This window comes from Sturnira hondurensis, unplaced genomic scaffold, assembly GCF_014824575.4.
Source record: "Sturnira hondurensis isolate 20B ecotype Veracruz unplaced genomic scaffold, ASM1482457v3 Scaffold0019006, whole genome shotgun sequence".
Lineage (NCBI taxonomy): Eukaryota > Metazoa > Chordata > Mammalia > Chiroptera > Phyllostomidae > Sturnira > Sturnira hondurensis.
This window is the reverse complement of record NW_028091637.1, coordinates 10632035-10659884: the sequence shown is the minus strand read 5'-3', so window position 1 is coordinate 10659884 and position 27850 is coordinate 10632035. Positions and strand designations below refer to the sequence as shown.

The 27850-nt window shown below is 37.4% G+C and overlaps 1 protein-coding gene across 43 annotated transcripts in view; it reads left to right on the top strand.

Annotated features, from left to right (window-relative positions):
* CLASP2 (cytoplasmic linker associated protein 2) overlaps window positions 1–27850 on the top strand; it is a 170544-nt gene that overhangs the window by 63771 nt on the left and 78923 nt on the right. For 25 of the 43 annotated variants that reach the window (XM_037070789.1, XM_037070829.1, XM_037070830.1 and 22 more), the window contains 7 exons: window positions 12909–12991; window positions 14336–14428; window positions 15655–15800; window positions 18553–18688; window positions 23651–23721; window positions 26310–26369; window positions 27398–27475. In XM_037070789.1, the coding sequence (XP_036926684.1) occupies window positions 12909–12991; window positions 14336–14428; window positions 15655–15800; window positions 18553–18688; window positions 23651–23721; window positions 26310–26369; window positions 27398–27475 (667 nt within the window). The remainder of the gene's footprint in view (window positions 1–12908; window positions 12992–14335; window positions 14429–15654; window positions 15801–18552; window positions 18689–23650; window positions 23722–26309; window positions 26370–27397; window positions 27476–27850) is intronic. The other 18 variants (XM_037070788.1, XM_037070807.1, XM_037070806.1 and 15 more) reach the window with 1 other exon arrangement.

The window sequence follows — 27850 nt, the reverse complement described above, 5'->3', positions numbered from 1 at the left end:
CAGAAAAATAGAATATTTGGAAATAAGCAAACCTGTCACTTTTCATTGCCAATAGATATACTTTCTAGTATCCTGTTGTAATTGCCTATTTAAAGTTTATTTCTACGTCATAATGTCTCTGTTCCTATATCAGTTATTTTGGCCACTCTTCTTTTTAAAAAATAAAGATTGAATTAGGTGATGATATAATTATTGTTTATAATTAGTACCACATTTTCGGGTTATTGATTTGTCATGGAGACTTGTATGTAATTATTGAGATACATCATTTTTTAAAAATTATTTGTTTGTTTGTTTGTTTGTTTATAGAGGGAGGGAAAAGGAGGGAGAAAGAAAGGGAGAGAAACATCAATGTGTAAGAAATATGTGGATTAGTTGCCTCTCACTTGCCCCCAACTGGGAACCTGGCCAGTGACCCGGGCGTGTGCCCTGACTGGGATTGGCCAGGCTGGCACTCAGTCCACTGAGCCACACCAGCCAGGGCTGAGATACATCATTGACTGAATTATCGATTCTCAGAGTTCTTTTGTTCTCTTTCATTCATTCAAGTGGACAGATTATTCTCTCTTATTTTCATTTTATATCAAAGACTATTTTGAAATAGTTTTAACTTTTAATTCTTATAATTATGTAATTACCACTTTTTCAAATTCAATAGTACTTACCCATCTATAAGATATTTAAATTTGCTTTACTTCATTTGTGTCTGACCTGGGTTTTAAGAATAACCAAATGCCTATTTTCCTCAAATTACGCTGATGATGCCCATTTTTTCCCTTTCATGCAAACAACAGAGTTGTTTCTTTAAACAAATAAAGTTATGAGAATTCATACACAGATCTCACAGAATTTGTTGTTTAATCTCAAAATCCAAATTTTTAACTGGTAAACCTCAGTGATTTGTTTCTTAACTTTGTTGAACTAAGTAACTTTACTATTTGTGTTTTGTTTTAATCCTCTTTTCCTAACCTAGTGACATTAAACGATACTAAACCCAGAAGATTTTAACTCTGAGTGAGTAGGGTCAGTAAACGTAATCTGATCCTCGTTCAGAAAAAGAGAAAGTGATAAAGAAACTTCATTGTGCATGGCTTATTTTTTGAAGCATTCAGAATGTTTAAGAGAAGTGAGAAAATATATAAACACCTAGACTGTGTGCACTGAAATTAATAGGCAAAGTGAAGACCCAATCTCTCCATAGATTATTTTTATCTATAGCTGTATAGAGCCTACTATGTGCAAGGCTTCCTGTTAGGTATTGAGACCATATGGAAAGTTCAAGTTTTAAATTTGAACTGGGACTCAAATCAATGGAGTGGACCAGAAGAAAGAAAACAACCAAACAGAAAAGAATGAAGAAACAAGAACTCAAAAAAATGAGGAGAGGCTTAGGAACCTCCAGGACATCTTTAAACATTCCAACATCTGAATTATAGGGGTACCAGAAGGGGAAGAGGAAGAGCAACAAGTGGAAAACTTATCTGAACAAATAATAAAGGAGAACTTCCCTAATCTGGCAAAGGAAATAGACTTCCAGGAAATCCAGGAAGCTCAGAGAGTCCCAAAGAAGTTGGACCCAAGGAGGAACACACCAAGGCACATCATAATTACATTAGCCAAGATTAAAATGAAAGAGAGCATCCCAGAAGCCCCAAGAGATAAGGGGACAGTCACCTACAAAGGAGTACCCATCAGACTGTCAGCAGATTTCTCAAAAGAGACCTTGCGGGCAAGAAGGGGCTAGAAAGAAGTATTCCAAGTCATGAAAGGCAAGGACCTACATCCAAGATTGCTTTATCCAGCAAAGCTTTCATTTAGAATGGAAGGGCAGATAAAGAGCTTCTCAGATAAGATCAAGTTCAAGGAGTTCATCATCACCAAGCCCTTATTATATAAATGTTAAAGGCACTTATCTAAGAAAAAGAAAATAAAAAGATGAACAGTGAAAGGACAGCAAACTCACAGTTATTAACAGCCACACCTAAAACAAAAACTAAGAGGGCAGCTAGATCAGGTGTGGAACCATAGAAATGGAGATCACATGGAGGGTTAGCAACAGGGGAGTGGGAGGAGGAGAAGAGGGGAAAAGGTACAGAGAATAAGTAGCATAGATGGTAGGTAGAAAATAGACAGGGGGAGGGCTGGAATAGTATGGGGAATGTAGAAGCTAAGAACTTAGGAGACATGGACATGAACGAAAGGGGGGAAATGTGGGTGGGAGGGAGTGTGCAGGGTAGAGGGGAATGAAGGGGGGGAATGGGACAACTGTAATAGCATAATCAATAAAATATATTTTAACAATTAGTTATTGCATCCTTTTAATAGGTATATAGTAGTGCACATTATTGTTGTACCATAATTTAATGAGCTATTTCCCTGTTAGTATCATTCAGGTTGTTTGCAACTTTAGGTCATTACAAGGAGTGCAGATCTCTGTGTACTTACATAATTGGAAATTCTGGTGCTTATCTCGAGAATAGATTCCTACTAATGAGATTGCTCAGTCATAGGTTGTGTGTTTTTCATCTTAATAAAGGCATTTTACCTTTCCAACACCGAATATAACAGCCTCATTAATTATTGCCATTTTGATGGGTAAAAATAGTGATTCTTTCTGTCAATTTGCATTTTTTAAATCCACCCATTCACCCAGCCAGAAGCCACCAGGGATTTACTGAAAGCTTTTAGTGTGCTGTTACTTCTGTAATCTTCAGGAAATGTCACTTAACAAAAACAAAGACCCTGTCCTCCTGGAGTTTATATTCTAGTGAACTTGAGAGTATTTGAATTCATTAGTAAGAATTAGTATAGCCTCTTATATGACTTATATATTATTACTTGCCCATTTTTTTAAATTGGGCTGTTTTGTCTTCTCATCAGTTTGTAACAGTTTTAAAAATACTAGGTCTTTATTTGTTAGAAGTTGCAAATATTTCCTTACTCTCCTTTGTCTGCGGCATTTTTACAGCAAAATTAAAATTTTTTGTTGTGTTAGGGAAATATATAACATTTTCTTATCAACTAGCAAATTTCTTGTCTTGAAAGAAAGACTGTTGTCCAGTCCCAAGCTTACACAGCAGTCTGATTTATTCTAAAACATTATTTTACAAATAGTTTATTCACAACATCTGGAATTTATTTTTGTATAAGGTAACAGTACATCTATTTTAATTTATTTTCCTTATGCATGGGCAATTAATGTCCATGCAACTAAAAAATATTCTTTTTAAAAATATTTTATTGATTTATTTTTAGAGAGGGGGAGGGGAGGAGAAAGAGTGGGAGAGAAATATCAGTGTGTGGTTGCTTATCATGTGTCCCCCGACTGGGGACCTGGCCTGCAGCCCAGGCATGTACCCTGACTAGGAATCGAACAGGCAACCCTTTGCTTCACAGGCCGGTGCTCAATCCACTGAGCTACACCAGCCAGGGCTAAAAAAATATTCTTTACTTCATTGAATTGAGATATGACTGAATGTGTCTTGGCTAGTTTATGTAGTTTCTTTTATTTTTCCCTGGTTTATTTATTATCTGTACCTATTCTAGCTTAGAGTGTGTGATTTCCCAATCTTTTTATTATGAAAAATGTTGAGTGTATAGCAAAGCTGACACACAGTGAACACATTTCACCTAGATTTAATAAGTAGAATTTGCCCCATTTGTTTTAATTTTGTATATACAGATACTTCCCCACACATACTTTTTTAATCTCAGCAACTGCAAAGTTAAGTGTAAGTATCATGACATTTTAGCCATAAATATTTAATATACACCTTCTAAGACTCAAAGGCCTGCTCTGTTGTGATCATAGTACCATCATATACGAGAAAATACCATAATATTATATATGAAACCATTCCCTTACGAATTTTTACAGCCAAAATACTGACTTTTTTAAAGCATCTGAGCCATTGTTTTTCATGTTCTGGATTTGTCTGATTTCTTTTTAATATATTTTATTGATTATACCATTACAGTTGTTCTATTCCCCCCTTCATTCCCCTCCACCCCCACCCTTCCTCCCCCACCATTCTCCCCCCCTTAGTTTATAACCACGTGTCTCAACTTCTTTAGATTCTATATTTCCCCCACTATTCTCGCCCTCCCCCCTATCTATTTTCTACCTACCATCTATGCTATTTTCTGTGCCTTCTCCCCCCTTCTCCCCCTCCCACCCCCCTGTTTCTAACCCTCCATGTGTTCTTCATTTCTATCGTTCTGCTCCTGATCTAGCTGTCCTCTTGGTTTGCTTTTGTTTTAGGTGTGGTTGTTAATAACTGTGTGTTTGCTGTCCTTTCACTGTTAATGTTTTTCATCTTCTTTTTCTTATATAAGTCCCTTTAGCATTTCATATAATAAGGGCTTGGTGATGATGAACTCCTTGAACTTGACCTTATCTGAAAAGCACTTTATCTGCCCTTCCATTCTAAATGAAAGTTTTGCTGGATAAAGCAATCTTGGCTGTAGGTCTTTGGATTTCATGACTTGGAATACTTCTTTCCATCCCCTTCTTGCCTGTAAGGTCTCTTTTGAGAAATCCACTGACAGTCTGATGGATACTCCTTTGTAGGTGACTGTCCCCTTATCCCTTGCTGCTTCTAGGATTCTCTCCTTCATTTTGGTCTTGGCTAATGTAATTATGATGTGCCTTGGTGTGTTCCTTTCTGGGTCCAACTTCTTTGGGACTCTCTGAGCTTCCTGGATATCCTGGAAGTCTATTTCCTTTGCCAGACTGGGGAAGTTCTCCTTTATTATTTGTTCCCATACATTTTCCACTCGTAGCTGTTTCTTTCCCCCTTCTGGTACCCCTATAATTCAGATGTTGGAACGTTTAAAGATGTCCCGGAGGTTCCTAAGCCTCTCCTCATTTTTTTGAATTCTCATTTCTTCATTCCTTTCTGATGGAATGTTTTGTTCTTCTGGTCCACTCCATTGATTTGAGTCCCAGTTTCCTTTCCATCACTATTGGTTTCCTGTGCATCTCCCTTCATTTCAGTTAGTTTAGCCTTCATATGTTCCTCTAATTTGTGACTATGTTCCTCTAATTTGTGACTATAATCTACCAGTTCTGTGAGCATCCTGATAAATAGTGTCTTGAATTGTGCTTCTGCGAGGCTGGCAATTTCTCGGATGCTTAGAGTTATTGGCTCTGGGACTTTGAGTTCTTCTTGCACCATCTTTTGGGCTGTTCGTGCCTGTTCCATAGCAGGATCAGAGCCCTAAAGTGTTCACTAGAGCAGGGTAACTAAGTCGCTAGGTTGTGACGTTGTATGTGGGGGCAGGGTCAAAGAGGTGACTATGGTGTTCTGTCTGCCACCTGCCGCCCCGGCCCTCCCCGGTGCCGCACTTGCTGCCATCACCGGCCCCACGCGTTTCGTCCCACTGCACGCGAGTGTGCCACCGCCATCAGCCCTCACCCCCTGGGGCCTGCGTGGTCTGTCTCACTGTGCTCGAATGTGCGCCCGAGGTCAGTCTGCCCCGCACCCCAACTGTTTCCGGGCTGCCTGCGCGCCTGGGTCGGGGGACCTGTCCTGCCCGACCCTGCTCACTGCTGGCTCCGCCCCTCTTACCGTCCCCATTGAACAGTTAGATGTAGTCAGACTTCCGTATAATTCAATTTTCTGTCCTTTGGTTGTGTCTTTGTTTCTCCAAACCTTTGTTGTATTCAAACTTGGTTGTGGGAGAAGGCACAGTGTTTCCACCTATGCCTCCATCTTGGCAGAAGTCTTGTCTGATTTCTTTGAGGTATTAAAGTTATTCCTCCAACCCTCTTATTGTCTGTCAATTTATTCTCACACTGTGTACTTACTTTTAAGTACTTCTCTTCTGTATTCAAATGTCCTAAGAATTTTTTACATTATTTTCAATTATTATTTTTCTAGAAGTACATCAATACAATTATATCAAAAAAATAAAGTTGGATTTATAAATATTGGAAAGTATGGACTGAATTTGTATTTTGCAAATGATAGCAATATAAACCTTAAAAATCTAAAATAATCAATTAAATTATTTTTTATTTATTTTTTTCTTATTATTTTCTTAAAGTTTACTGAATTTATGCTTATTTTTATTTTATTTTTTAAATTTATATAACTTTTATTTAATTCTTGTTCAAGTACAGGTTTCTGTCTTATATTCCCAACCCTGCCCACCCCCAGCCCCATGCTCCCCGCCTCCCTCCCCTTTCCACCCCCCACCCTTAGTTATTGTCCATGTGAATTTTTTTTATAACAAGTGATCCTTTGGGGCCAAGGGGAAAAAAATTACTCAGTTTCTTAGTTCAAAATGCCCTCTTCTGTTGCTGTAGTGAAATGCAGCTTTTTCACCGAATGATGTTCAAAGGGGGCTTTCCACTGCTGAGTCCTTGGTGCCGTTTTGTCTCAACTGAGTCTTTATCTTCTCTTTTTTTCATTGTCTTTTTCTGCCCAGCTTGGAAAGGATACCTCCCCCTTCTAAGTACTCCCTACCTATGGTCCCGGGGGAGTCTCATGTGATGCCTGTGTTCCCTCAGTACCGAAATCCTCTTTCACACTGTTTTCTCTCCAGTGAGGACTCCGCAGCTGACATTGCTGATTTTGGATGTTTCTGTTTCCTTAGTATAATTTGTAATTCAACTTGTAAAATGAAATTTGGAGTACTATTTGTCTTAGTTGTATTACAAGTATGTTCTATGGGTGATTTTATTTGCCCTTCTTTTTGGTCTCTGTGGTTTTTGGAGTATTTATTTGAACATTTGATTCAAATACTAGTTTCCCATGGGGATCATAATGTCTACTGTAAATTTTAATATTTGGTAAGAAATACCTTTATAAAAACTTGATAATTCAATATATCAGCATTTTGTTGGATTCTAGGATATTATGGAATAATTTCTATTTTCCCCTTTGATCTGCATTACTTTTTTTAATCACATATCAGAGTTTGATATTATCCTATATTATTGTGTCTGTTTTTGAGTTTTGTATTTTGTTCAGAGTTGATCTACCCTTGCACTATATCTTACTATCATGATTGTCCTAGCTTTGTAAGTCTTGGTATCTGGTAGGGCCAGTACCCCCCCTTTTATTTCAGGTATATCCAAACAGTGTGTGGCTCACTGCTCTTTCAGATTTTAGAAACAGCTTGACAAGTGCCCTGAGAAATTCACTGGCGGCTTGATGATTACTGCAGTACCTTAGGAAGACTGGGCACTTTATAACACTGAGTTTTCGTTTCCACGAACATGGAATAGTTCTCCATGTAGTTTAGTTTTTTAATATCTCATTAATATTATCTTTTCCCTAAGGATTTTCATTTGTTCTTGTTTGTTTGCTTTGTTCCTAAAATAGTAGTTATTATTGAACATAGTATTTCTTTAATTATAAAACTTTATTTTTTTCTTTTTAATATATTTTATTGATTATGCCATTACAGTTGCCTCATTCCCCCTCTCATTCCCCTCCACCCTGCACACCCCCTCCTCCACCATTCTCCCTTCTTTAGTTTGTGTCCATGTGTCACAAGTTCTTTAGATTCTATATTTTCCTTACTATTCTTGCCCTCCCACCATCTATTTTCTACATACCATCTATGCAACTTACTCTCTGTACCTTTTCCCCCCTTCTCCTCCTCCCACTCCCCTATTGCTAACCCTCCATGTGATCTCCATTTCTATGGTTCCATTCCTGATCTAGCTGCCCTCTTAGTTTGCTTTTGTTTTAGATGTGGTTGTTAATAACTGTGAGTTTACTGTCCTTTCACTGTTCATCTTTTTTATCTTCTTTTTCTTAGATAAGTCTCTTTAACATTTCATAAAATAAAGGTTTGGTGATGATGAACTCCTTGAACTTGACCTTATCTGAAAAGCACTTTATCTGTCCTTCCATTCTAAATGAAAGCTTTGCTAGATTGAGCAATCTTGGCTGTAGGTCTTTGGATTTCATGACTTGGAATACTTCTTTCCAGCCCCTTCTTGCCTGTAAGGTCTCTTTTAAGAAATCTGCTGACAGTCTGATGGGTACTCCTTTGTAGGTGACTGTCCCCTTATCTCTTGGGGCTTCTGGGATGCTCTCCTTCATTTTAATCTTGGCTAATGTAATGATGATGTGCCTTGGTGTGTTCCTCCTTGGGTCCAACTTCTTTGGGACTCTCTGATCTTCCTGGAAGTCTATTTCCTTTGCCAGACTGCGGAAGTTCTCTTTTATTATTTATTCAGATAAGTTTTCCACTCGTTGCTCTTCCTCTTCCCCTTCTGGTACCCCTATAATTCAGATGTTGGAACGTTTAAAGATGTCCTGGAGATTTCTAAGCCTCTCCTCATTTTTTTTTTTTTTTGAGTTCTTGTTTCTTCATTCTTTTCTGTTTGGTCATTTTTTTTCTTCCCTCTGGTACACTCCCTTGATTTGAGTCCCAGTTTCCTTCCCATCACTATTGGTTTCCTGTGCATTTCCTTTCATTTCAATTAGTTTAGCCTTCATATGTTCCTCTAATTTGTGACTAAAATCAACCAGTTCAGTGACCATCCTGATTACCAGTATTGTGAACTGTGCATCTGATAGGTTGGCTATCTCTTGGTCCTTTAGAAGTACTGTCACTGGGGCTTTGAGCTGTTCTTCTTAAGCCATAATATTTTGGTGCATTCTCACCTGTTATGTATGAGGGGCAGAGCCTTACGTGTTCAGCAGGGTGGGGCAACCCAGTCACTGGGTTGTGATGCTGTATGTGGGGGCAGGGTCACAGAGGGGCAATGACGCTTGTTTCACCCTCTCTTTCAGGTTTCAGTCCCCTCTGCTGCTTCCCACAAGCAAACTGGGCCCCCCTGGTGCTGGTTCCCAGGTGTGTGGGCCTGTGTACCCTCCAGGACCCTGTGGGTCTCTCCAACCAACTCTCTGTGAGCGTGAGAGCCTCTCCCAGCACCTCGACCTTGAGAGTTTTTCCAGTTGGCGCTTTTAGGCTTTAATTCCTGTGTGGTCTGTCTCTGCTTGCTTTTTTGCTTGGGTTTATCTTCGTGTGAATGTGTGACTGGGGTCAGCCATCCTCCTTGCGCTCCCACTAGGTCTGCCCGTTGCCACCCCACACCCGGGATCTGCCAACAGCCGCCTGCAAGCCTGGGTCAGTCCGGTCCGGCCGATTTTTACTGTGCAACCCCGCTCAACCAGCCGCTGACTCATACAGGTCTGGATGAATGGTTCGTTGTTGTCGGACTTCGGTGCAGTTTAATTTTCCATGTTTTGGTTGCGTTTTTGTTACTAAAACTTTGTTGTCTTTAAACTTGGTTGTAGGAGGAGGGACAGTCTTTCCGCCTACACCTCCATCTTGGGCGGACATCTCTAATTATAAAACTTTATTGAAAGAAATTTTAGAAGGCATAGGTGAATGGGCATACTACTTTCCTGGGTAGGAAGACAGTATAACAAAGCTTTCTGTTCGCCCCAAATTCATCTATAGATTCAATGCATTGTCTTTCTTTTTTTTGTTTTGAGGTATACTGTAAGTGACATACAACATTTTATTAAGTTTAGTTCAACAACATGAAATTCAAATTTTTGTGTTCATAAATAGAACTTTATTTGAATAGAGCCTTGCTCATTCATTTATATATTGTCTGTGGCTGTGCTGGCACTACAGTGGTGAAGTTAATTGCAGCAGAAACCATATGGCCCACAAGGTCTAAAATATTTACTATGAGGCCCTTTACAGAAAAATTTAACAACCTCTCTTTTAGAGTAGTTAGGCAACTCAGGGCGAAGCTCTTCTGTTCTGTTTTAGCCTATTAATATCTTGCAGTGTGATTGTTGACCCAGTTCTGTGTGAAAGAGCTTTTCTCAAGTTGGAAACCAACAATATCGCCCCTTCAGCCCAGCCTCTATTCGTGCTCCTGCTCTCAAAATTATTTTATCCAAATACATCTGCTGTTCTATGTACACTTGCTCTCCTTTCCTTGCTTTAGTATTTGTCGTTAGGGCCCATTACTCTTTTTGTCTCTCCTATGGTATCTGTTCTCCTTGCTGGTGCTGTAAGTATTTTATAGTATTTTTTAGGTGAACTTTAAAACTGTATCAAAGTGGATTGATGGTTGCTAGATGAAGCAGTTCATTTAATAGATTATTCTCCTCTGCAGGAATCCTTTTTCTGCTTTGTTAGACAAACCAAGGCGAGGGGGAACATTAGGCAAACTAGGATTGTGAAAAGGTTCACTTGTAATGCATACGAAAGATGAGGCTGGAGTGGGGAGCCCCGCCTGTCCTCTGCTCTGACACAGTTCCCGTACCCAGTACACTCCCAGTGTCAGCTGCTCTGTTTATACAATGTGATTCTCAAAAGTGAGAGTCAGGTAGGTTGGGATCAACCACTCAAACCATGAAAGTTCTTGCTAAATTGGTGGTGTTCATGTCCAGGTGTAGAGCCATAATTGTCACACCTGGGATAGTCATAGGGCTGCATTTAGTGCTGTTTGTAGCCTTTCGGCCCTGCAACTTCTGTGGGACTTTAAAAGACCATTTCATTTCTATTTTCTTTCCTCCTACTGAGTCGTTTACTTGGCCCTACTCATAAGACGGAATTTACTGGATAGTGAAGGTGGTATTATGGTTAGAATGAATTTTCAAAGTTAGACTTTCTTACGTATGTCCCTAGTTAGAGGCACATATTTTCTGGCCTTATTTTGGATTTATTCAGAATCTCTGCATTCCCTTGAAGGTTTTGGACGTTGTGCTGTGGCTGGTGGGTTAACAATCGGTGAAGGTAGCATTCTGTCCTGGGTACCATAACTTTTGTAAACTGCGTATACACTATAGTAACTCTTCATACTGAACTCTTCGCCTTTCCATTCCTCTGTAAGATTGTCTTCCACTCCACATTTCAGCACTCTGAGGTTGTTGACTGGTTTTGCTCCCGCACATTTGTGCAGGTCTCCTCCACCAGGTGAAGTATATATTTTCCAGAAATCAATCGTTTCTTCCCAGATGTGCCTAATGATCATTCTGGTTACTCCAACAAAGTAATTTGCAAGAAGTGGTATATAAATGAACAAAATATACCAATGAATGTAGAAAGTTTTTTGTTTTTTAATGCAAACTGTGTTAACTGTTGAGGAACTACCTGATAAGGACAAATCCCTAAAGAAATTTTGTTTAGTGGCCCATGTAAGACGACTGTGGAAGATTGGGAAGAAACTGTAAAAGTCTAGGCTTTGCACTCCCACTAGGGGACCCACTGTCAAAGATAATAAACTCCTATGAAGAGGTCTGTAAATGAATGTAATATTTTATGCTAATAGTGGTAGGTATCTTATTTTTTGTTTCTTTGCTTTAATTATTTTTAGTTAATTGGTTACTTTGAATGATCATAGGCATGAGACTGAGAGGTTTATTGTTTCATTGGATTTCAATATCTAAGGAATAACTAATTTATTTACTCTTATAATTGAATTTCCTATAGCAACCATGTATCCATTTCTCTTTACATTTATTAAATTGTCATTGCTTTTAATTTGCAGTGTTTTATTGCCTTACAACTTTGTTACGCTGTTCTGTGGTCAACTCACAAAGATCTTCAAAGGTTTTTTTTTTTTAAAGATGAGCTTACATACTGTTGAAAATCCTGAGTGTTTTTTATTAAGATGATATTAACATTTTAAATACAGTTTTTGAAGTATTAATATTTCCTTTGATAGATGATAAACTTAATTGGGGAGATATTTTCATTTATTTTTTTAATTGGAGAGATTTTTTGTTAACTTTTGTCACTTGGAGCGTACATTTTGTGTAGTTTAAATTTGTTCCATGTGTTGAATTCTTACCATGAAACAAATGCATTTATAGTTAGAAACTAAATACTACTTTTGTCAGCCAGGGTGCAGTCAGAAGACAGAAACCACAACAGATGTTTTTACAGAGAGAATTTAATATAAAGAATTGCTAAATGGGTATTGATGGATTAAGAATGCAAAAGAGAACATGGAAGTGTCGTGGAGGTAGCAGAGTACAAAGCCCCTCTCCCTAGAGCTGCAGGAACAAAATGAGGAGGTTAAATTATTAAAACTCAGAGGCTTTTAGAGGAGGGGCCCTGCAGAGCCTTGACTTACACTTCTGACTATAATGTCTAGCTGACTGGTGTCTCGGATGGGTGGAGGTAACTGGTTTAGTAAGTGTTAGAAAAAGTGCAAGGTGAAACCAGGTGCTACTAGAAACAGAGATGCTCCCAGAGTTTCTACGGTTTTGCTGACTAGAACAGAGAACAGTCAGAAAGGAGCAAGTACGTCCCTCTTTCTTCATCCTCCAGTCCCTCTCCAGCACCCACTATTGACAGAGTTTTAACTGGAAAGTACTAGATTCAGCAGGCAAAATGGTTTGCTTAATCTTAGGCCCAGGACCACAGAATATGACAGAGTGACTTTGGAGCTGAAAGACAATAACTTAATTACTGGCTCTTTACAAAAAAATTACCGGCTCTTAAACAACTACTTCTTAAATTTTTGATTGTCTGTGAGAATGGAAGGTTTGTTTACATATTTAAATTTAATTTCAAGACTCTCATTTGTTTTTACATTTGCTCTTCTGACCACTGCAGCACACGTGGATCTCCTACATCACATTTTCCATCACTTACTGACAGTTTGTATCATGTAAAATTGCTGTTCAGCTTTTAAACATTATCCTTTCACCTGTATTTCTTGTGTCCTTGCTATTGCATTGGATGAGGGATGTGAGGGCTCTGTTCTTACATAGTTTGAATTTTACTTCCAACCCACTACTAAGTACCTTGACTTCTCTGAAAGTTGGAGATTTTTTCAATGCTTTTTTAATGAAATGGAATGTCTCTTAAAGTTATGCTCAAAAGAATTATATATTTCATGTTCTTGATGCTAACTAAAATGCTTAAAAATAAACTTTAAGAAGTAAGTATTTTTGTTTTGTTTTACTTAGCAGGTGCTTCTAAGGAAGGGGGTGCAGGAGCAGTTGATGAAGATGATTTTATAAAAGCTTTTACAGATGTCCCTTCTATTCAGGTAAAGATACCAATATATGGGCACTTCCCATGACTGTGGCTTATGTGCTTGTTCATATAATACTTATTTTTGTCCTTCTAAAAATATTTTTCCACCCTGGCTGGTGTAGCTTAGTGGATTGAGTGCAGGCTGCGAACCAAAGGGTCACCAGTTCGATTCCCAGTCAGGGCATATGCCTGGATTGTGGGCCAGGTCCCCAGTGGGGGCCACTCAAGAGACAACCACACATTGATGATTTCTCTCCCTCTCTTTCTCCCTTTCTTCCCCTCTCTCTAAAAGAATAAAAAATAAAAATAAATAAGTAAATGAAATCTTTAAAAAAATTTTTTCTTAAATGACTATATAAAAATAAAATATTTATTATTACCAAACTGTTATTCATTGATCTTGTAAACTTTGTGAGATTCACTTTGACTGAACTGATTTAGGTCACATGCCCACTTCTAATTGTGATGTAGAGAAATACTGTGTTCTGCTGAGTCACTCTTTTCCTGGGTCCCTTTGTACTCTTTTCTCCTATACTCTGGCCTTCTTAAATTTTCTTTCTGTCACAGAACCTTTGCACATGCTGCTTACTACAGGGAAGGGTGATCTCTCTCCATTTTGCCTAATGGTGTTTGCCTCATCCTTGACTATCATTTCAAGAGTGACTCTCCTAACACTAGTTCAAACCCCCTATTATATATAGAATTTCACAGCACTGGATAATTCTCCTCAGTGGGACTTTCTGTTTGCAATTTTATATTTTATATTATTTGTTTAATGTTCTTCTCCTTGACTAGGTTATAAGCTGCATAAAGCAAGGAACATGCCTGTTTTGCTCACCGTAGTATCCTCAGTGCCTAACATAGTGCATTTCTGTTATAAGAGTATTTGCTGAGTGAATGAGAGGGTAATGGTGTTGGACACAAAGCATGTAGTTATCCTGGTTATAGTCTAGCATGGAGGCGGTGGAGAGACCAACTTAAACTGTGTCCTTTTGTAATATTGTGTAATAAGTATATGAATGCCTACATATATCATATACCTGAAGTCATTTTGAGAACTTAGGCCTATTTTTATTAATTAGAATGTTTGCATCATGTTTTTAAATGACAATGCATTTTGAACGTATGTTTGAAGTTACTCAGGAGTGGAGGGATAGCATAGGGTGATAGGTAAGGAAAACAAATTAAAGCTCTTTATTATTGTTCATAATATATTTCCATTCTCCATTTTAAAATAGTGCTAGAATGGGAAATGTTAATAAATAAACTTATTACTTGAAAGATTATTTTAACCTGGGCATGATTTTGATGGTGCTCTTGGTAAGAAATATTAATGTTCCAATTTTGCATTTTTAAGATCTATTCTAGTCGAGAACTTGAAGAAACGTTAAATAAAATCAGGGAAATTTTGTCAGATGACAAACATGACTGGGATCAGCGTGCCAATGCGGTAAGATTTTTATTTTTTATTTTCTTTTCCTGCTCTTTTGTAAAATGTCTTTGTAAATAACAGTCAGTAGTAGTCCTGTCTTGTATTTCGGATATTTGTGAACTAGAGTGTCTGATAGGTAGCATCTCTTTCCAGAAAATATATTGAGATCGTCGGCATTTCTGATTTAGGGTCAGTTTTGTTTTTGCTGATCAGGTGGAACCTTTTCACCATTTGTTAGTCTCTGCATGTGCTACTTGTTGACCGGGAAAGTGTGAGTTTCACTGCCGCCTCAGGGCCCTGGCCTCCCTGTGGCCCTACGCAGTTGTTCATCAGCACTGTCCTTGACTCCTGAAAGGTTTACCGAAAAAGCAGTCCGCTTTGCCTGCATGTATTTTCATAGTGTTGACAAAAATTTACAATAGTACTTCCATTTGTCTGGCATTTTCTTCCCTTTCTCACGTATTTGTCTCTGAATGTGATAAATATTTTCACTCGCTTTTTTAAAAAAAGGTCTGATTTTTTTTGAGTTAAGAATATTTTATTTAGCTTAAATTCCTTGAGAAACTACTTGATGAATTTAAAAATAGTATTTGCCGTGACAAAGGGCTATATTTCAGAGTTTGTGCATCTGTCATATTTACATCTGAGGCAGTAGTAAATGGGTGCCTCAGAGTCCTCGGGGACCTGGAGGCGGGCTTCCGCTTGAAGACGCTCTTCTGCTCCGAGAGCTCCAGCCTCCATTTGGATGGCTTAGTGGTTGGCTCTTCTGCTTCTGTACTTTTGCTTTTTGATGAACGTGGTTTCCAAAATTGGACCCTTTAAAAAATAGTCTCCTGAGTATGTAGTGGTAATGGTTGCACATTTTGATTGGACTCAATGCTACTGAACTGTATACTTTAAAATGGTTAAAATGGTACATTTTATATAAACGTGTATTTTACCACAATTTATAGAAGAGGGACTTCCTTAAAACTTTAAAATTTTTCATCTCTTTGTACATTACATATGTCAGTTATGCATATAATCAAGTTTATAACATTCTTTGACAAGTTTTTTTGGGGGGGTTGCATATTTACTTTAAGAGACATTTAATGCAGTTAAAATGTCTAAATATTGTTATATAAATATAATGAAATGCTACTTTTAAAATTTCACCCAAATAACGATATTTAAGTAGCTTTAAGAATTTTGATTTTTTCATCACCACTTTTTTTGTCAATAATGGAAATTCTCTTTTATTTCAGCTTAAGAAAATTCGGTCATTGCTTGTTGCTGGGGCTGCACAATATGATTGCTTTTTCCAACATCTACGCTTGTTGGATGGAGCACTTAAACTTTCAGCTAAGGATCTTAGATCCCAGGTGGTTAGAGAAGCTTGCATTACAGTAGCGTAAGTATATTCTTTATATGATAAGCATTTTTTTATGAATGAATTTAGTACTCATTGATTCAGGGTTCATTGAATAAAACAGCAAGATATCTGTCAAAAAGCTTTTATGTGATCCAGAAATCAAATTACAAGGATCCAGTTTGTGTGATTTTAAACATTTCTTTTTCTTAATGGCACTTTATACCAATCTTAAAATGTGTTTATATTTCTAAAGCCTGCTGGTAGAGTTTTGGTCACTAATTCTGAGTGTAAGAAGAAAGTGAGTGGCACTGGCAGGTGTAGCTCAGTGGGCAGGGCACCAGCCTGCAAACCAGAAAGTTGCTGGTTTTATTCCCGGTCAGGGCACATACCTGGGTTGCAGGCCTCTCTTCCTCCTTCCCTTCCACTCCCTTTAAAAAATAAATCAAAACAAAACAAAAACACTCTCAAAAAAAAGAAGAAAGTGAATGGGTCTGAGGACTGACTACATTCATTTTTTCTCTTTACTAATGTGGATATTAAGCTCTGTTTTTCTGATATTTTACCAATTCTGGAATCATAACATGCATCATTAACTTACCAAAATGTAAACTTATTCTATGTTTATATTCTTCCAAAATTCAAGGATGATAGAATTCTAAAATTTCATTTGTTACTACTCCCCACATGAATTCTTTTTTATGTGTTATTGAATAAGCATTCTTTTGAAGATAGGCAGTACAAAGATGCCTACTAGTATTATTTCTGAGCAAGGTTGAATTAGATGTCCCAGTCAGAACAGAAAATAGAAAAAAAACAGTGTCATGAAATAAAAACTAGGAAGGTCAAAGCTCCCGTTTTTATTGGATGATATTATTGTCCATGCAGAAAACCACAAGAATCTATAATTATTATGATTAAGGGACTTTACCAAGATTGCTAGATATAAGTCAGTGTACCATGTACCAAAGTAATTGAATATCTCTTGACTGCAAAACAAAACAAAACAAAAATCCACAAAATGTAACCTTGAAAAATATTCCGTGATGAGAATTCTGCTTCTGGCCATGATGCAGTCCTGATAGTACCGCAGTCCTGGTGGTGCTGGGAAGTGCTGCAGGACTAACTGTCTTGCAGCAAGTGACAGAGTACAGAAAACACCTTTTTACAGATCGTGGACAGTGGTCAGAGCAGGACTGTGAGTTTTGAAACAGCCAAATCATTTGAACAGCGTTGGAACAGTATGATCAGCAGTTTTGACCTTGAGGCACTGAATCATGGGGAAGGGAGGGAGAACAAGGCAGAGCAAGGCAGTTTCAAACAGGGCAAGGCAGTCTCACTGAGTTGAGAAGAAACAGAGATTGGAGTTTCTGGAGGGTAAAGTGGCTAAAATGTGCAGTGCAGAACACTGAAGAGAAGAGAGATATGCAGAAAAGGAGCTGTGGAAATCTGTATGGGATCCCATGAGTCTAGCTGAATACTGGTCTGTGCGTGTGAAAGGTGCAATGCCCTGAACACCAGTAAGAACTGCTGAAGCTATAAAGTAAGCAACAATTCCCAGAGCTCTTTGAATCAACAACCCGAAATTTTGGAGCTAACTGTATCCCAGCCGTGTGTTTTGACTACGATAACAATATATAGAAATTAACCAGTACTGCAAGCAGTGTCAGCACTGTGAGTGATTGCAGCATTCTTCCCGAGTGCTTTAACTGAACTCACACAATTAAAAGTTGAATTTGTTTCACTGCTGTATAAATTCGGAAAGAACAGATAGATGTCCCTAGGGTCGTGCAACTAACTAGTATATGATAGAGTTGTATTTTCAATCAAGAATTCTGAAACCCTCCTCCAAAAAGGTCAGGAAGTATTTGTGACTAATACAGTGGGGGCATCATTAATAGAAATAGAGAATGCCTTGGAGAGTATTGATTTGGGTAAGCTTTTGAACTTGCTTATGAAATATGTTGAATTTAAGAATTATATTGGGCCCTGGCTGGTGTAGCTCAGTGGATTGAGTGCAGGCCTGCGAACCAGAGGATCGCGGTTCGATTCCCAGTCAGGGCACATGCCTGGGTTGTAGTCCAGTTCCCTGCAGGCCAACTCCCAGCAGGGGACGCACAAAAGACAACCATACATTGATGTTTCCCTCCCTTCTCCTTCCCCTGTAAAGATAAATAAATAAAAATCTTCAAAAAAAAAAGAATTATATTGGGACATTACAGTGGAAATATCTGATGGATAAGGATGGCTAAAGGTCAGAGTAAACAGGTGAATTTTTTACCTGTGCCTTTAATGGTTAAATTTTAACATCAGATAGCTTCTTCAAGTGCCATTGCAAATAGTAGATGCTAAAATGGAAAATTCCAACTTTTTTTTTGGTCTTGATGGTTAAAAAGATTGGAAGACAAAGGAAATATGTAATGTCTGCACTTTCCTATCTCTCTTTTGCTTTGCTACTGAAAAACTGATTACTATAGTTCTGGGTAGGTGACTTGGTGGCAGTGTCATTCCGTACTCCAGAAGGTTGCAGGTTCTATCCCTGGTCAGGACACATACCTAGGGTTGCCAGTTCAATCCCCAGTCGGGGCACGTAGTTGAGGCAACCCATCAATGTTTCTGTCTCACTCCACTCCTTTCTCTCTTTAAAATTAATAAAAATATATCCTCAGATGAGGATTAAAAAACAAACTGATGACAATAAAAATTTTGAGTAAAAGAAGATTTTAAAGATATATGATCCTACCTATATTTAATGTTAAACTATTTTTTAAAACTATTTTGCCTTCCTTTGTAGCCATCTTTCAACAGTTTTGGGAAACAAGTTTGATCATGGCGCTGAAGCCATTGTACCTACGCTGTTCAACCTTGTCCCCAACAGTGCAAAAGTCATGGCAACTTCTGGATGTGCAGCGATCAGATTCATCATTCGGGTGAGTTCTTTTCTTTTGTTCTGCTCTTTTGTCTCCTCCCCCCCCCCCCATTTTTTCCAATTTACTTAAATAAGTCATTGGTGTTTTTTTAACTCCAAGGGGAAATTACTTTTCAATTTTTCTGATAATAAAAGCAATACTTGGTAATTATAGATATTTCAGAACGTTTAAATAATGCAGAGGACTACAAGTAAACGTGCTTCCACAAGTACAATATACACGTGTGTACATTCATGTGTGTGTGTGTGTGTGTGTGTGTGTGTGCATGCAGTCATGTTACAGGTTGTAACAGCTACCAATGTAAAAACAGTGAAAATGTTATAAGCAGTGGTAAAAAATGACAGGGGATTTCCTACTATTTCTCCTATCTTGAAGATACCCAGAAAAACAGAGTTAAAAAGATAAATCTCCCCTCCCCCTGAATTCTGCTTTTCTACAAATAATCACTCTAGCCATTTAGTATATATTTTTGGAAACTTCTGCTCTGTGCCTACTCAAATCAGATTTACTGCAAAGTGTAAACATAGTATTTATATTTTACATCTATGTAAATAACATGTTTTTAACATGTTTTTAAAATTTCACATGCATACTCTTGTTTATACATACAATATATAACTCTTTTAATGTCTAAAGCAGTTCTCCAATAAAGGTTGAAGCATCAGCTCATACATCAAAAGGTTGGAGGTTCAATTCATGTTAAGGGCACAAACCTAGGTTGTGGGTTCAATCCCTGGTCAGAGCTTATACAGGAAGCAGCTGATTGATGCTTCTCTCTCACATTGATGTTTCTCTCTCTGCCCTTTCCTATCTCTTTAAAGTCAATAAACATATCCTCACATGAGGGTTTAAAAAAAAGGATATAACATTAAATTTCCTCACCATTCTCTCTGAAATTCATGGAGTCCTTTTTCTCCATCCTTTGCCAACATTGCATATTAGTCTCTCAAAGGTCTTATAATTTAAAAAATGCATTGCTTCATATTCTACTTTGCATTTCTTAGATTATTAGAGATGTTAAGTATTTTTTCCTTTTTAAATTCTTCTATGGATTGCCAGTTTATACACTGAACATTTTTAAATTTTTGTTATTTAAAGTATATTTTATTGATTATGCTGTTAACAGTTGTCCTATTATTTTCTCTCCTTTTCTGCCCTCTGCCCTGCGCCCTGCATTCCCCCTCCCACCAGCATTCCCCCCACTTAGTTTATGTCCATGGGTCATGCATATAAGATCTTTGGCTTCTCCATTTCCCATACTATTCTTTACCTCCCCCTGTCTATTTTGTACCTACCATTTATGCTTCTTATTCCTCTGCCTTTTCCCCCATTCTCCCTCCTCCCCTTCCCTGCTGATAACCCTCCATGTGATCTCCATTTCTGTGATTCTGTTCCTATTCTAGTTGTTTGCTTAATTCATTTTTGTTTTTGTGGGGTTTTTTCAGTTTCAGTTGTTGATAATTGTGAGTTTGTTGTCTTTTTACTGATACATTGAACAGTTTTTCGTCACTGATTTTCAAGTGTTGTCATATAAGTATTAATTCTGTGTTATATGTATTGCAAATATTTTTTAGTTTTTCAAATATTGTTTAAGCTGTTGTTTGTTACATATAGAATTTCTCAATTTTTATGCATTGAGGTAGTGCTCCTTTTGTGATTTTTGTTATGGTTAAAATGACCTTCATTTCACAGTTACAAAATATTCAATTTTTTAAGACATAAATTTTGTTTCTTAGGTGTAGATCTAGCTGGATTTTATTTCTGTGTGAAATATAGCTATCTAACTTGATTTTTCTGATTCTAGTTTTGTCAGTCTTATTTTCCTAACAATTATTGCTTTGTACTTTATGCATGGTCAAAATTTTTGGCTATTATTATCTTGAAATAGATTTTTAAACTTTTCTGTTTCTGTTTATTGTGCTTTTTTCCTATTTGTTTATTATTTTCTAAGAAGTTTCTTATTTTTTGTCAGTGTCAAGAATAAAACCTGTTTTCTTCTTTCGCTTTTTAAAAAGTATACTTTTCATTTCTTTCATGTTATTTTCCCCCCTTAACCATTAAGTTCAATTGAACAAAGACACTTTCATTTTCAGCAGTTGATATAATTTCTTTTTACTGCTTTTATTCCTCACTAGTGTTTATGAATAAACTCTTCTTGTTTTTAAGTTGGTTCTACATAAGTTTTGTTTGTTTTTAGCCTGGTCTCACTTTTCATCTTTGCCTATTTTGAAATGTCTTTGCCCTTACACTATAACTAAAAACTTGGACTTTAGGTTTACATTTCTTTTTTTTTTAATAATAACACAGAATTAATTCAAATTTCTCCAGTTTTACAAGCACTCATTTGAACCTATCTGTAGCTTTGTGTAACCCCCACAAAGTGAATAACTTCCATTTCCATAGGGCTCTTTTGTGTTACTCTTTGATTTGTGTTTTTTAAACAAGCCATTTATACATGCATATGGATTTTATATAAAATATATCATTTTTCCAATGCTCAAAAATAATTCAAAATATATAAGCTATGATCACCCAACACTATGCAGGCCTAGAAAAACATGTCTATTGCCCGAAATCAGCCTGTAGCTGTCTGTTTGTCATTTAGTATATACATGACATCTCAGGTAAATAAAACTGTGTATCTGATGGATGGTGTAGTGTATTTCTTCATCTAGAATTTGGTAGGTTTACATTTCTTGTCCCTTAGAATTGTTTCCTTTTCTCTCTGAATTGCGTTCTAAGTATTTATTGTTGTCTCTAAGAAGCGAGATACCGTTTGATTCTTTTATAGAAGAAAAAACAGGAAACTTTAGAAAGTTTTATGGGTTAGCCTCTTTGTGTTACGAGCAGGTCTGGGAATAGATCATCTTTCATTAGTGCTGTCCTTATACAATGAATAAGGATTTTTGACCAAAATGAATTTTCCTTAAATGTATATTAATTTTCATGAATTGTTTATTGCTTCTGGGGATTTTTGCCGATTTTTTTTATTACTTTTACCACTCAGAGTTTGGAACCCTCACTGTCATTTATCATTTCTTTGGTGATTTTCTGTCTTTAGGACAAATTTTCTTTCAATTCTACTCACTTGACAGTACCCATTTTGCTACTCTTAACCACTTTTCACATTGTTTTTGTATCACTCGTTTTTCATGAACTTGTCATGTTATCGATATGCTGTTCTGTCATCTCACTGAAAGTGCAGAGCAGGTGGGGTTTTTATTTGTTTGTGTTATCTACTGTTTTGTGTATTTTGTTTGTTTTCTAGGGGACTACTTCCTCAGATTGCAGTATTTGATTCCTAATTCTCTTTTTAATTCTAGAATCTTTTTTTAATTGTCAACTTGCATTAATAAATTAAGATCTAAATTGTTCTGACTTAGTATTTGGTAGAATGCATTGTTTGTCGTTGTAAGGGTCATTTTTAGTTTTCCTTTGGTGCAGCTGCCCCTGAATATGATGTTGCAGTAGTTAGGTCTGTCTCCCATCCCAGCTGTTGAATTGGATGTGGGCTAAGCAGCAGCAGGGTCTTGGGGAGATTGTGAGAGAGAAGAGAAAGATGGTGGGAGAGAGATGGTAGTGTACTGTGGCTAGGGGCTCACCTTGGGCTCTCACTCCGTAGTAATAATGTTTGGGGAATGCATTCTGGGTGTTCTTAGCCAGCAGGTCCGCAGAGCCCTTCCATAGGGAATGTGGCAGTTGGATATCATGCAGGCCAGCACTGTCTTGCATTTTTCTCTTGAATACTTCAGGTCTCTGGGTGGTTTCTTTGTGTAGTAGCTGAAAAAAGTTTTCTCTCTCATTTTGGTTGAGTTAGTTGTGACAGACACTGGTGTGCCACACACATTCTCCTTCAGTGATGACTTTTACCTGAAGCTCTTTTGGCAGAGAGCCTTCATGTGCCAGTCTCTTCAAGAATTGCCTCAGCTATAGGGGGCTGCCTTTCCCAGGGTCTTGCCCCTCCCCAGTGTGGCCCTTATTCAGTACCTGATTGATGTGGAATTGTAAAGGTTTGGCCATTTTGGACCAATTCAGGACTACTGCTGCGAAGGGTCATTTTAACTCCGTGGCACCCTAATGGCCTTGGGCAAGATACACTTGGACCGTGTCACAGATCAGTTTCTTCCTCTCCCCACTTGTGTGCTCCCTTGTCATACCTTCCCACAAGCACGAGTATTGATCCCAAGGGCATTCTTAATGTTCTGCATACTAACTTCATCTCAGGGCCCACTTCATAGGTAGCCCAAACTACATCATTAGCTCAGAAGAAAAATAAAGATTGAAAGCATTAAAAACATATGCTTTGGTCACCATTTTATTATGTCTATGTTGAACTTCTTAGTGTTCGTTTCTCTAAAGAAAAGCAGAAGAATTACTTAATAGAAGTCAAAAGCTTGTACCTGTTGAACTTGACCTGAATTCTAGAGAGCTATGATTAAACCAGAATGAAAGTTCAATTAAGTTACCATTTCTTTTTTGTTTGTTTTTTTGTTGTTCTTGTTCAAGTACAGTTGTCTCCATTTTCCCGCCACCACTTTCCCCTTTAAATTACCATTTCAAAGTGCATTCTCAATAGTTATATACGTAGTTCACACTGATTGCCTATGACTACATAGCAGGTGTTACCTTCTCCCAGCAGGAGCCCTGGTACTCCAGAAAACATGATACGCGCATGCCCAGTTCTTAGTGCTTCTTCCTTCCACAAGTACACTGCCCTAGCAGTTCTCTGCAGTTTTACAAGTAGCTTGTCTTTGTTTAATATTCCAGCCACACCTGTCCTTTTGAAACTGTCATCGTAACTGTTACTTTATTTTGGGAAAACTTTTTGACTGGCTTTAATTTCTTTCAAAATCAGATTTTATGATCTTTTTGTTCTGTATTAATATAACTAAATACGTAAATGTACGAAAGATAGAAGGAATGATGTGTATTTTTCAGCCTTATCTAAACCATCTTTTTCAGCATACTCATGTACCCAGACTTATACCTTTAATAACAAGCAATTGCACATCAAAATCAGTCCCTGTGAGAAGGTAAGTTTTGAACAAAAAAAATTTTTAGTATGGCTTTAATATTGGATTATGTTTAATTCTTTATCTGGTATGAAAATTAGTTATTAATTTATTGCCTTCTAGAAACCTTAATAAAACTTTTTTGTCTCATATAAAGGAAAGTGAATAAAGCAATTATGATGACCACCCCACGTTCCTCAGTTTCTCATATTAAGCTTTGGTTTATTTGGACCACTGGTTGCTCGGTTTTTAGAAAGCATGGAATCTAAAGTCGGGCCTCTGCTAGTCCTGGAGCTGCCACTGATTGGCTGTCCTGCCACGGGCAGTTATTTGATCACTCTGAACCTCAGTGTTCACATAGTAGTAGGGCTCATGGTATCAGCCCTATAGGGCTTTGAGGATTAAATGAGGTACACATTGGTAGAATTGAACATAGTGTTTGGAACAGAGTAGGCCACGTCGGATCAGTCAGTCTCTCTTCTTATGATTTCTAGTTTTTTCTATCACCATCAGTAAAAGGACAACAAAAACAAGGTTTGTGCATTTGGTATTTAAAGAACTCTTTCTCTTTTAAATTTGATAAATATATATTTAAATACTTTGGCTGCTGGAAAGATGCGACATAAGATATCATTATTACCTTTAAGTGTTTCGGAGCTTTGGCCACAGTTGTTCACTTAACTCTCTCTCTCTTATGTTGGGGGTTGGCAGATAACGGCTTACTGGCCAAATCCGTCCAACAGTACAGTTTTGTACAACCCACAAGCTAAAACTGTTTCTAACATGTTTGAAGGGTAATTGAAAGGGGGAATGAAGATGAATAAGAGATAAAAATGGTATGTGGTTCCTAAGGTCTGAAGTATTTACTGTTCTGGCCCTTTGCAGACAATGTTACCAATCTCTGTCTTACACCGAGGAAGATGGTGATCAGAGGAGTAGGAATGTAACAGAGAAGAGGGAGTCAGGAAATGCATATAGAATTGACTTGACAATGGGCAAAGTGTACACCCTAAACAGCTGTAAAATTGTGCCGCGTGCTACAGAGCCATCCGATAGGCCACTGAGGCCAGAGTGCATGGTAAATGGAAGGATTCAGTAGGAAAAGTAGCTGCCTGGGTAGAGGAAGAAGGCCCAGAAGTAGGTTGAAGGCAGTGCAGAGGGTTTGAATCTCTTGGAGGGAAATTTTGACATTGTCCCATTCTTTGACAGTTCTTAGTGAGGAGGTAATGTCTTCCATCATATTTTTTATTACAGCAATGTAATAAATAGTGATGAAGAAGGCACAGTACTTTAAATAAGGGAGAATTTTTCTAACTTACTGGAGAGAAGCAGGGTCTGAACTAGAGCTGTATTGATAATAAGTGATTAAAGGAGATTTTTTCAATAAGTAAATTCAAGAGATTTCGAGTGTAGAAAAGAGCTTGATAATTGGGTATGGATGAGGAAGGTGATGGCAAGTGTTTCAGACTGGGAACTCTGGAGTCAGAATGCCAGGGTTTAGGTCCCAGCTCCATCACTTTGGGCAACTTCATTTAACCTCCCTGTTTCTTATTTCCTAATTGTGTAATCCGGGCTCAAATAGTGGGTTTCTATGTACTGTTTGAGTTGACTTTCACCGCCTATCTAGAGATGTTGAGTTGAACCAATGCTGGCAATATAGGACTAGACGTGAGAAGCATAGGTGGTGGTCAAGGGTAGGGGTACTGATGATGTTGCCCAAGTTGAGTGTAAAAGGGAAGTGGGCTGAGGTCACCACAGACCAGGTACCAGGTGAGCTCCTGTTTAAGGGCAGGTGGAGAAAAGGTGCTAATATATTAAGGAAGAAAAATAGGGCAGAACTGTCATTAGATGCCAAGAAAGAAGAGAAGCTCAAGTAGGAGACAGGTGAAGAAGTTGAGAACTAAAGGGCTTAGGAGAAAAATATACAAATATTGGATGAAAAAATCAAATACATATATTTTAAAAGAATCATTGTAGAAATAGAAGATCCGTCACATCTTTCTTGGTCACCATTGTGTATCTTGAATTCCCGGTATAGAGGAGGTATTTAATAAGCATGGATTTTAATTTGACAAACATTTTGAGTTAAACTTATGGAGAACTCTTACAGTCTTTTGAACTATTTAGCATAGAAATAGTTGGAACCTTAAAGTAAGTTAAGTATTTGACAATTAAGATATCCAAAAACATGTCTTATACAGTCATCTGAAAGAATCTGTGGGAAACTGGTTCCAGGACCCACCTGGGACCCCAGAACCTGCAGACGCTCAAGTCCCTTGGGTAGAATCGTGCAGTATTTGCATGTAGGTGACAGCAGGGTCTACTGGCCCGTCACTGTGTTCATGAAGATTTAGCATAGTTGTTGGTGTGTGACACATTCAAATTTTGCTTTGTAGAACTTTCTGGGATGATTTTTTTTCTTCAGTATTTTCAATACCCTATTGGTTGAATCCATGTGTCAGACCACCCACAGATATGGAGGACTGACTATACTTTTATTAAGGGGGCAAAGTGCAGTATTGTAGAAGAATGTATTGCTTTTAGTATTAAGTTATAAATTAATATAATGTTATAACATTTAGTTATAATTAACTTTTTTTGTTTTTTAGGCGTTCATTTGAGTTTTTAGATTTATTGTTACAAGAGTGGCAGACTCATTCATTGGAAAGGTATGCATCGACTTTCCTTTTCCCTCCACTCTCCCCTCCCCGTTGTTACTAAGTTCTTTAGAAGCCGATATTGGTTTTGCACTGTTTCTCATTTTACTTTAAAAGTTATTTGTACAGGTTTTCCTTTAAAGCTGTGGCATGGTGCTCCTTTTATTTCTTGTGGCTATGAGTAGTGTGATTTTCTTCTTTTTGGGGTGAGTGAAGGTCTCCAGGTTAAATTGGACAAAAATAAAAAATGTATCTCTTGTCATATGAGATAGGTTTACTGAGGTACAATTAATCAAGTAATACATTATTTAAGATACAAGGCAGGTACTGCCTTTGAGGGGAAAGACATTTTAAAGTTTCTCCATATCAGCTGTCAAGTGTCATTGGTCAGATAATATACTGGGTGGTGTTAACCTAGTTCCAAGGTGAAAAAGAGGAAAATGTGACTGGCTTATTTGCATGGCTGTATTTTTTATTTCAAGTTTGAAGCCTGGGATATACCTGTATTTATGTTGAAAATGGTAACTGACTTTTCATTTTAATGGAAATCGTTAAATTTATTCACAGCCTTCTTTTTTAAAAAAAAATAGAGTTTGTTGTTTAATATAGGCATGATACAATTCCAAGTTTTCTTTAAGTTCATTAGTGGCAGCTACAATTCAATTTAGTCATATAATAACTGATCACACTATTAGCAAGTCATTTTCTACACTGGTGGGTTGGTGAGCAACCACACAGAAGATTATTTTTTATTCATTAAAAGTTTCAAATTGAGTATTTATACATTTATACATTATTTGGACTTTGTAAAAAAATTAGGTTGATGATGTTTAACTTGTCAGAAGGAAAGTATATATGAATGAAATGTATGAGGTGGATTATTAGAAAATTTTGCAGTCATAGATTTATTATTGTACACTAGTAAATCTTTTAATCTCTCTTTTCTCTTTGTGACTGATACATAACACATAGGCATTAGATATTATTTGTAGTGAAAAACATAATTTTACACATGACTCTAAAGATGTTTTATTTTATAGGCATGCAGCTGTCTTGGTTGAAACTATTAAAAAGGGAATTCATGATGCTGATGCTGAGGCCAGAGTGGAAGCAAGAAAGTAAGTCTAGAGTGTGTTTTTGTGGCAGTTTAAACATGCTTTGGTCTTTTCATTGAAAGGAGTTATATTGGGACAATGAAAATATTACAAGCATCCCAATTATTCTGCTTTTGCTTAGCTCTGTAGTAAAATTGAGATGGATTTTCTTCCATTAAATTTGTTCTAGATATCTAACAATTTACTTCACATTGTCATTTGTATAATCATCATCAATATTCCTAGTCCATCATAATGTATTCACTTTCATTGTGAATAAACATAACTGTCATTTATTGAGCATGTATTATGTACCTGATACTGTGTGGAGCAGTTGGTATTCATTCTTTTCTAATATTAAAATGCAAAGATAGCATCTCCATAGATTGGCAACCAAAG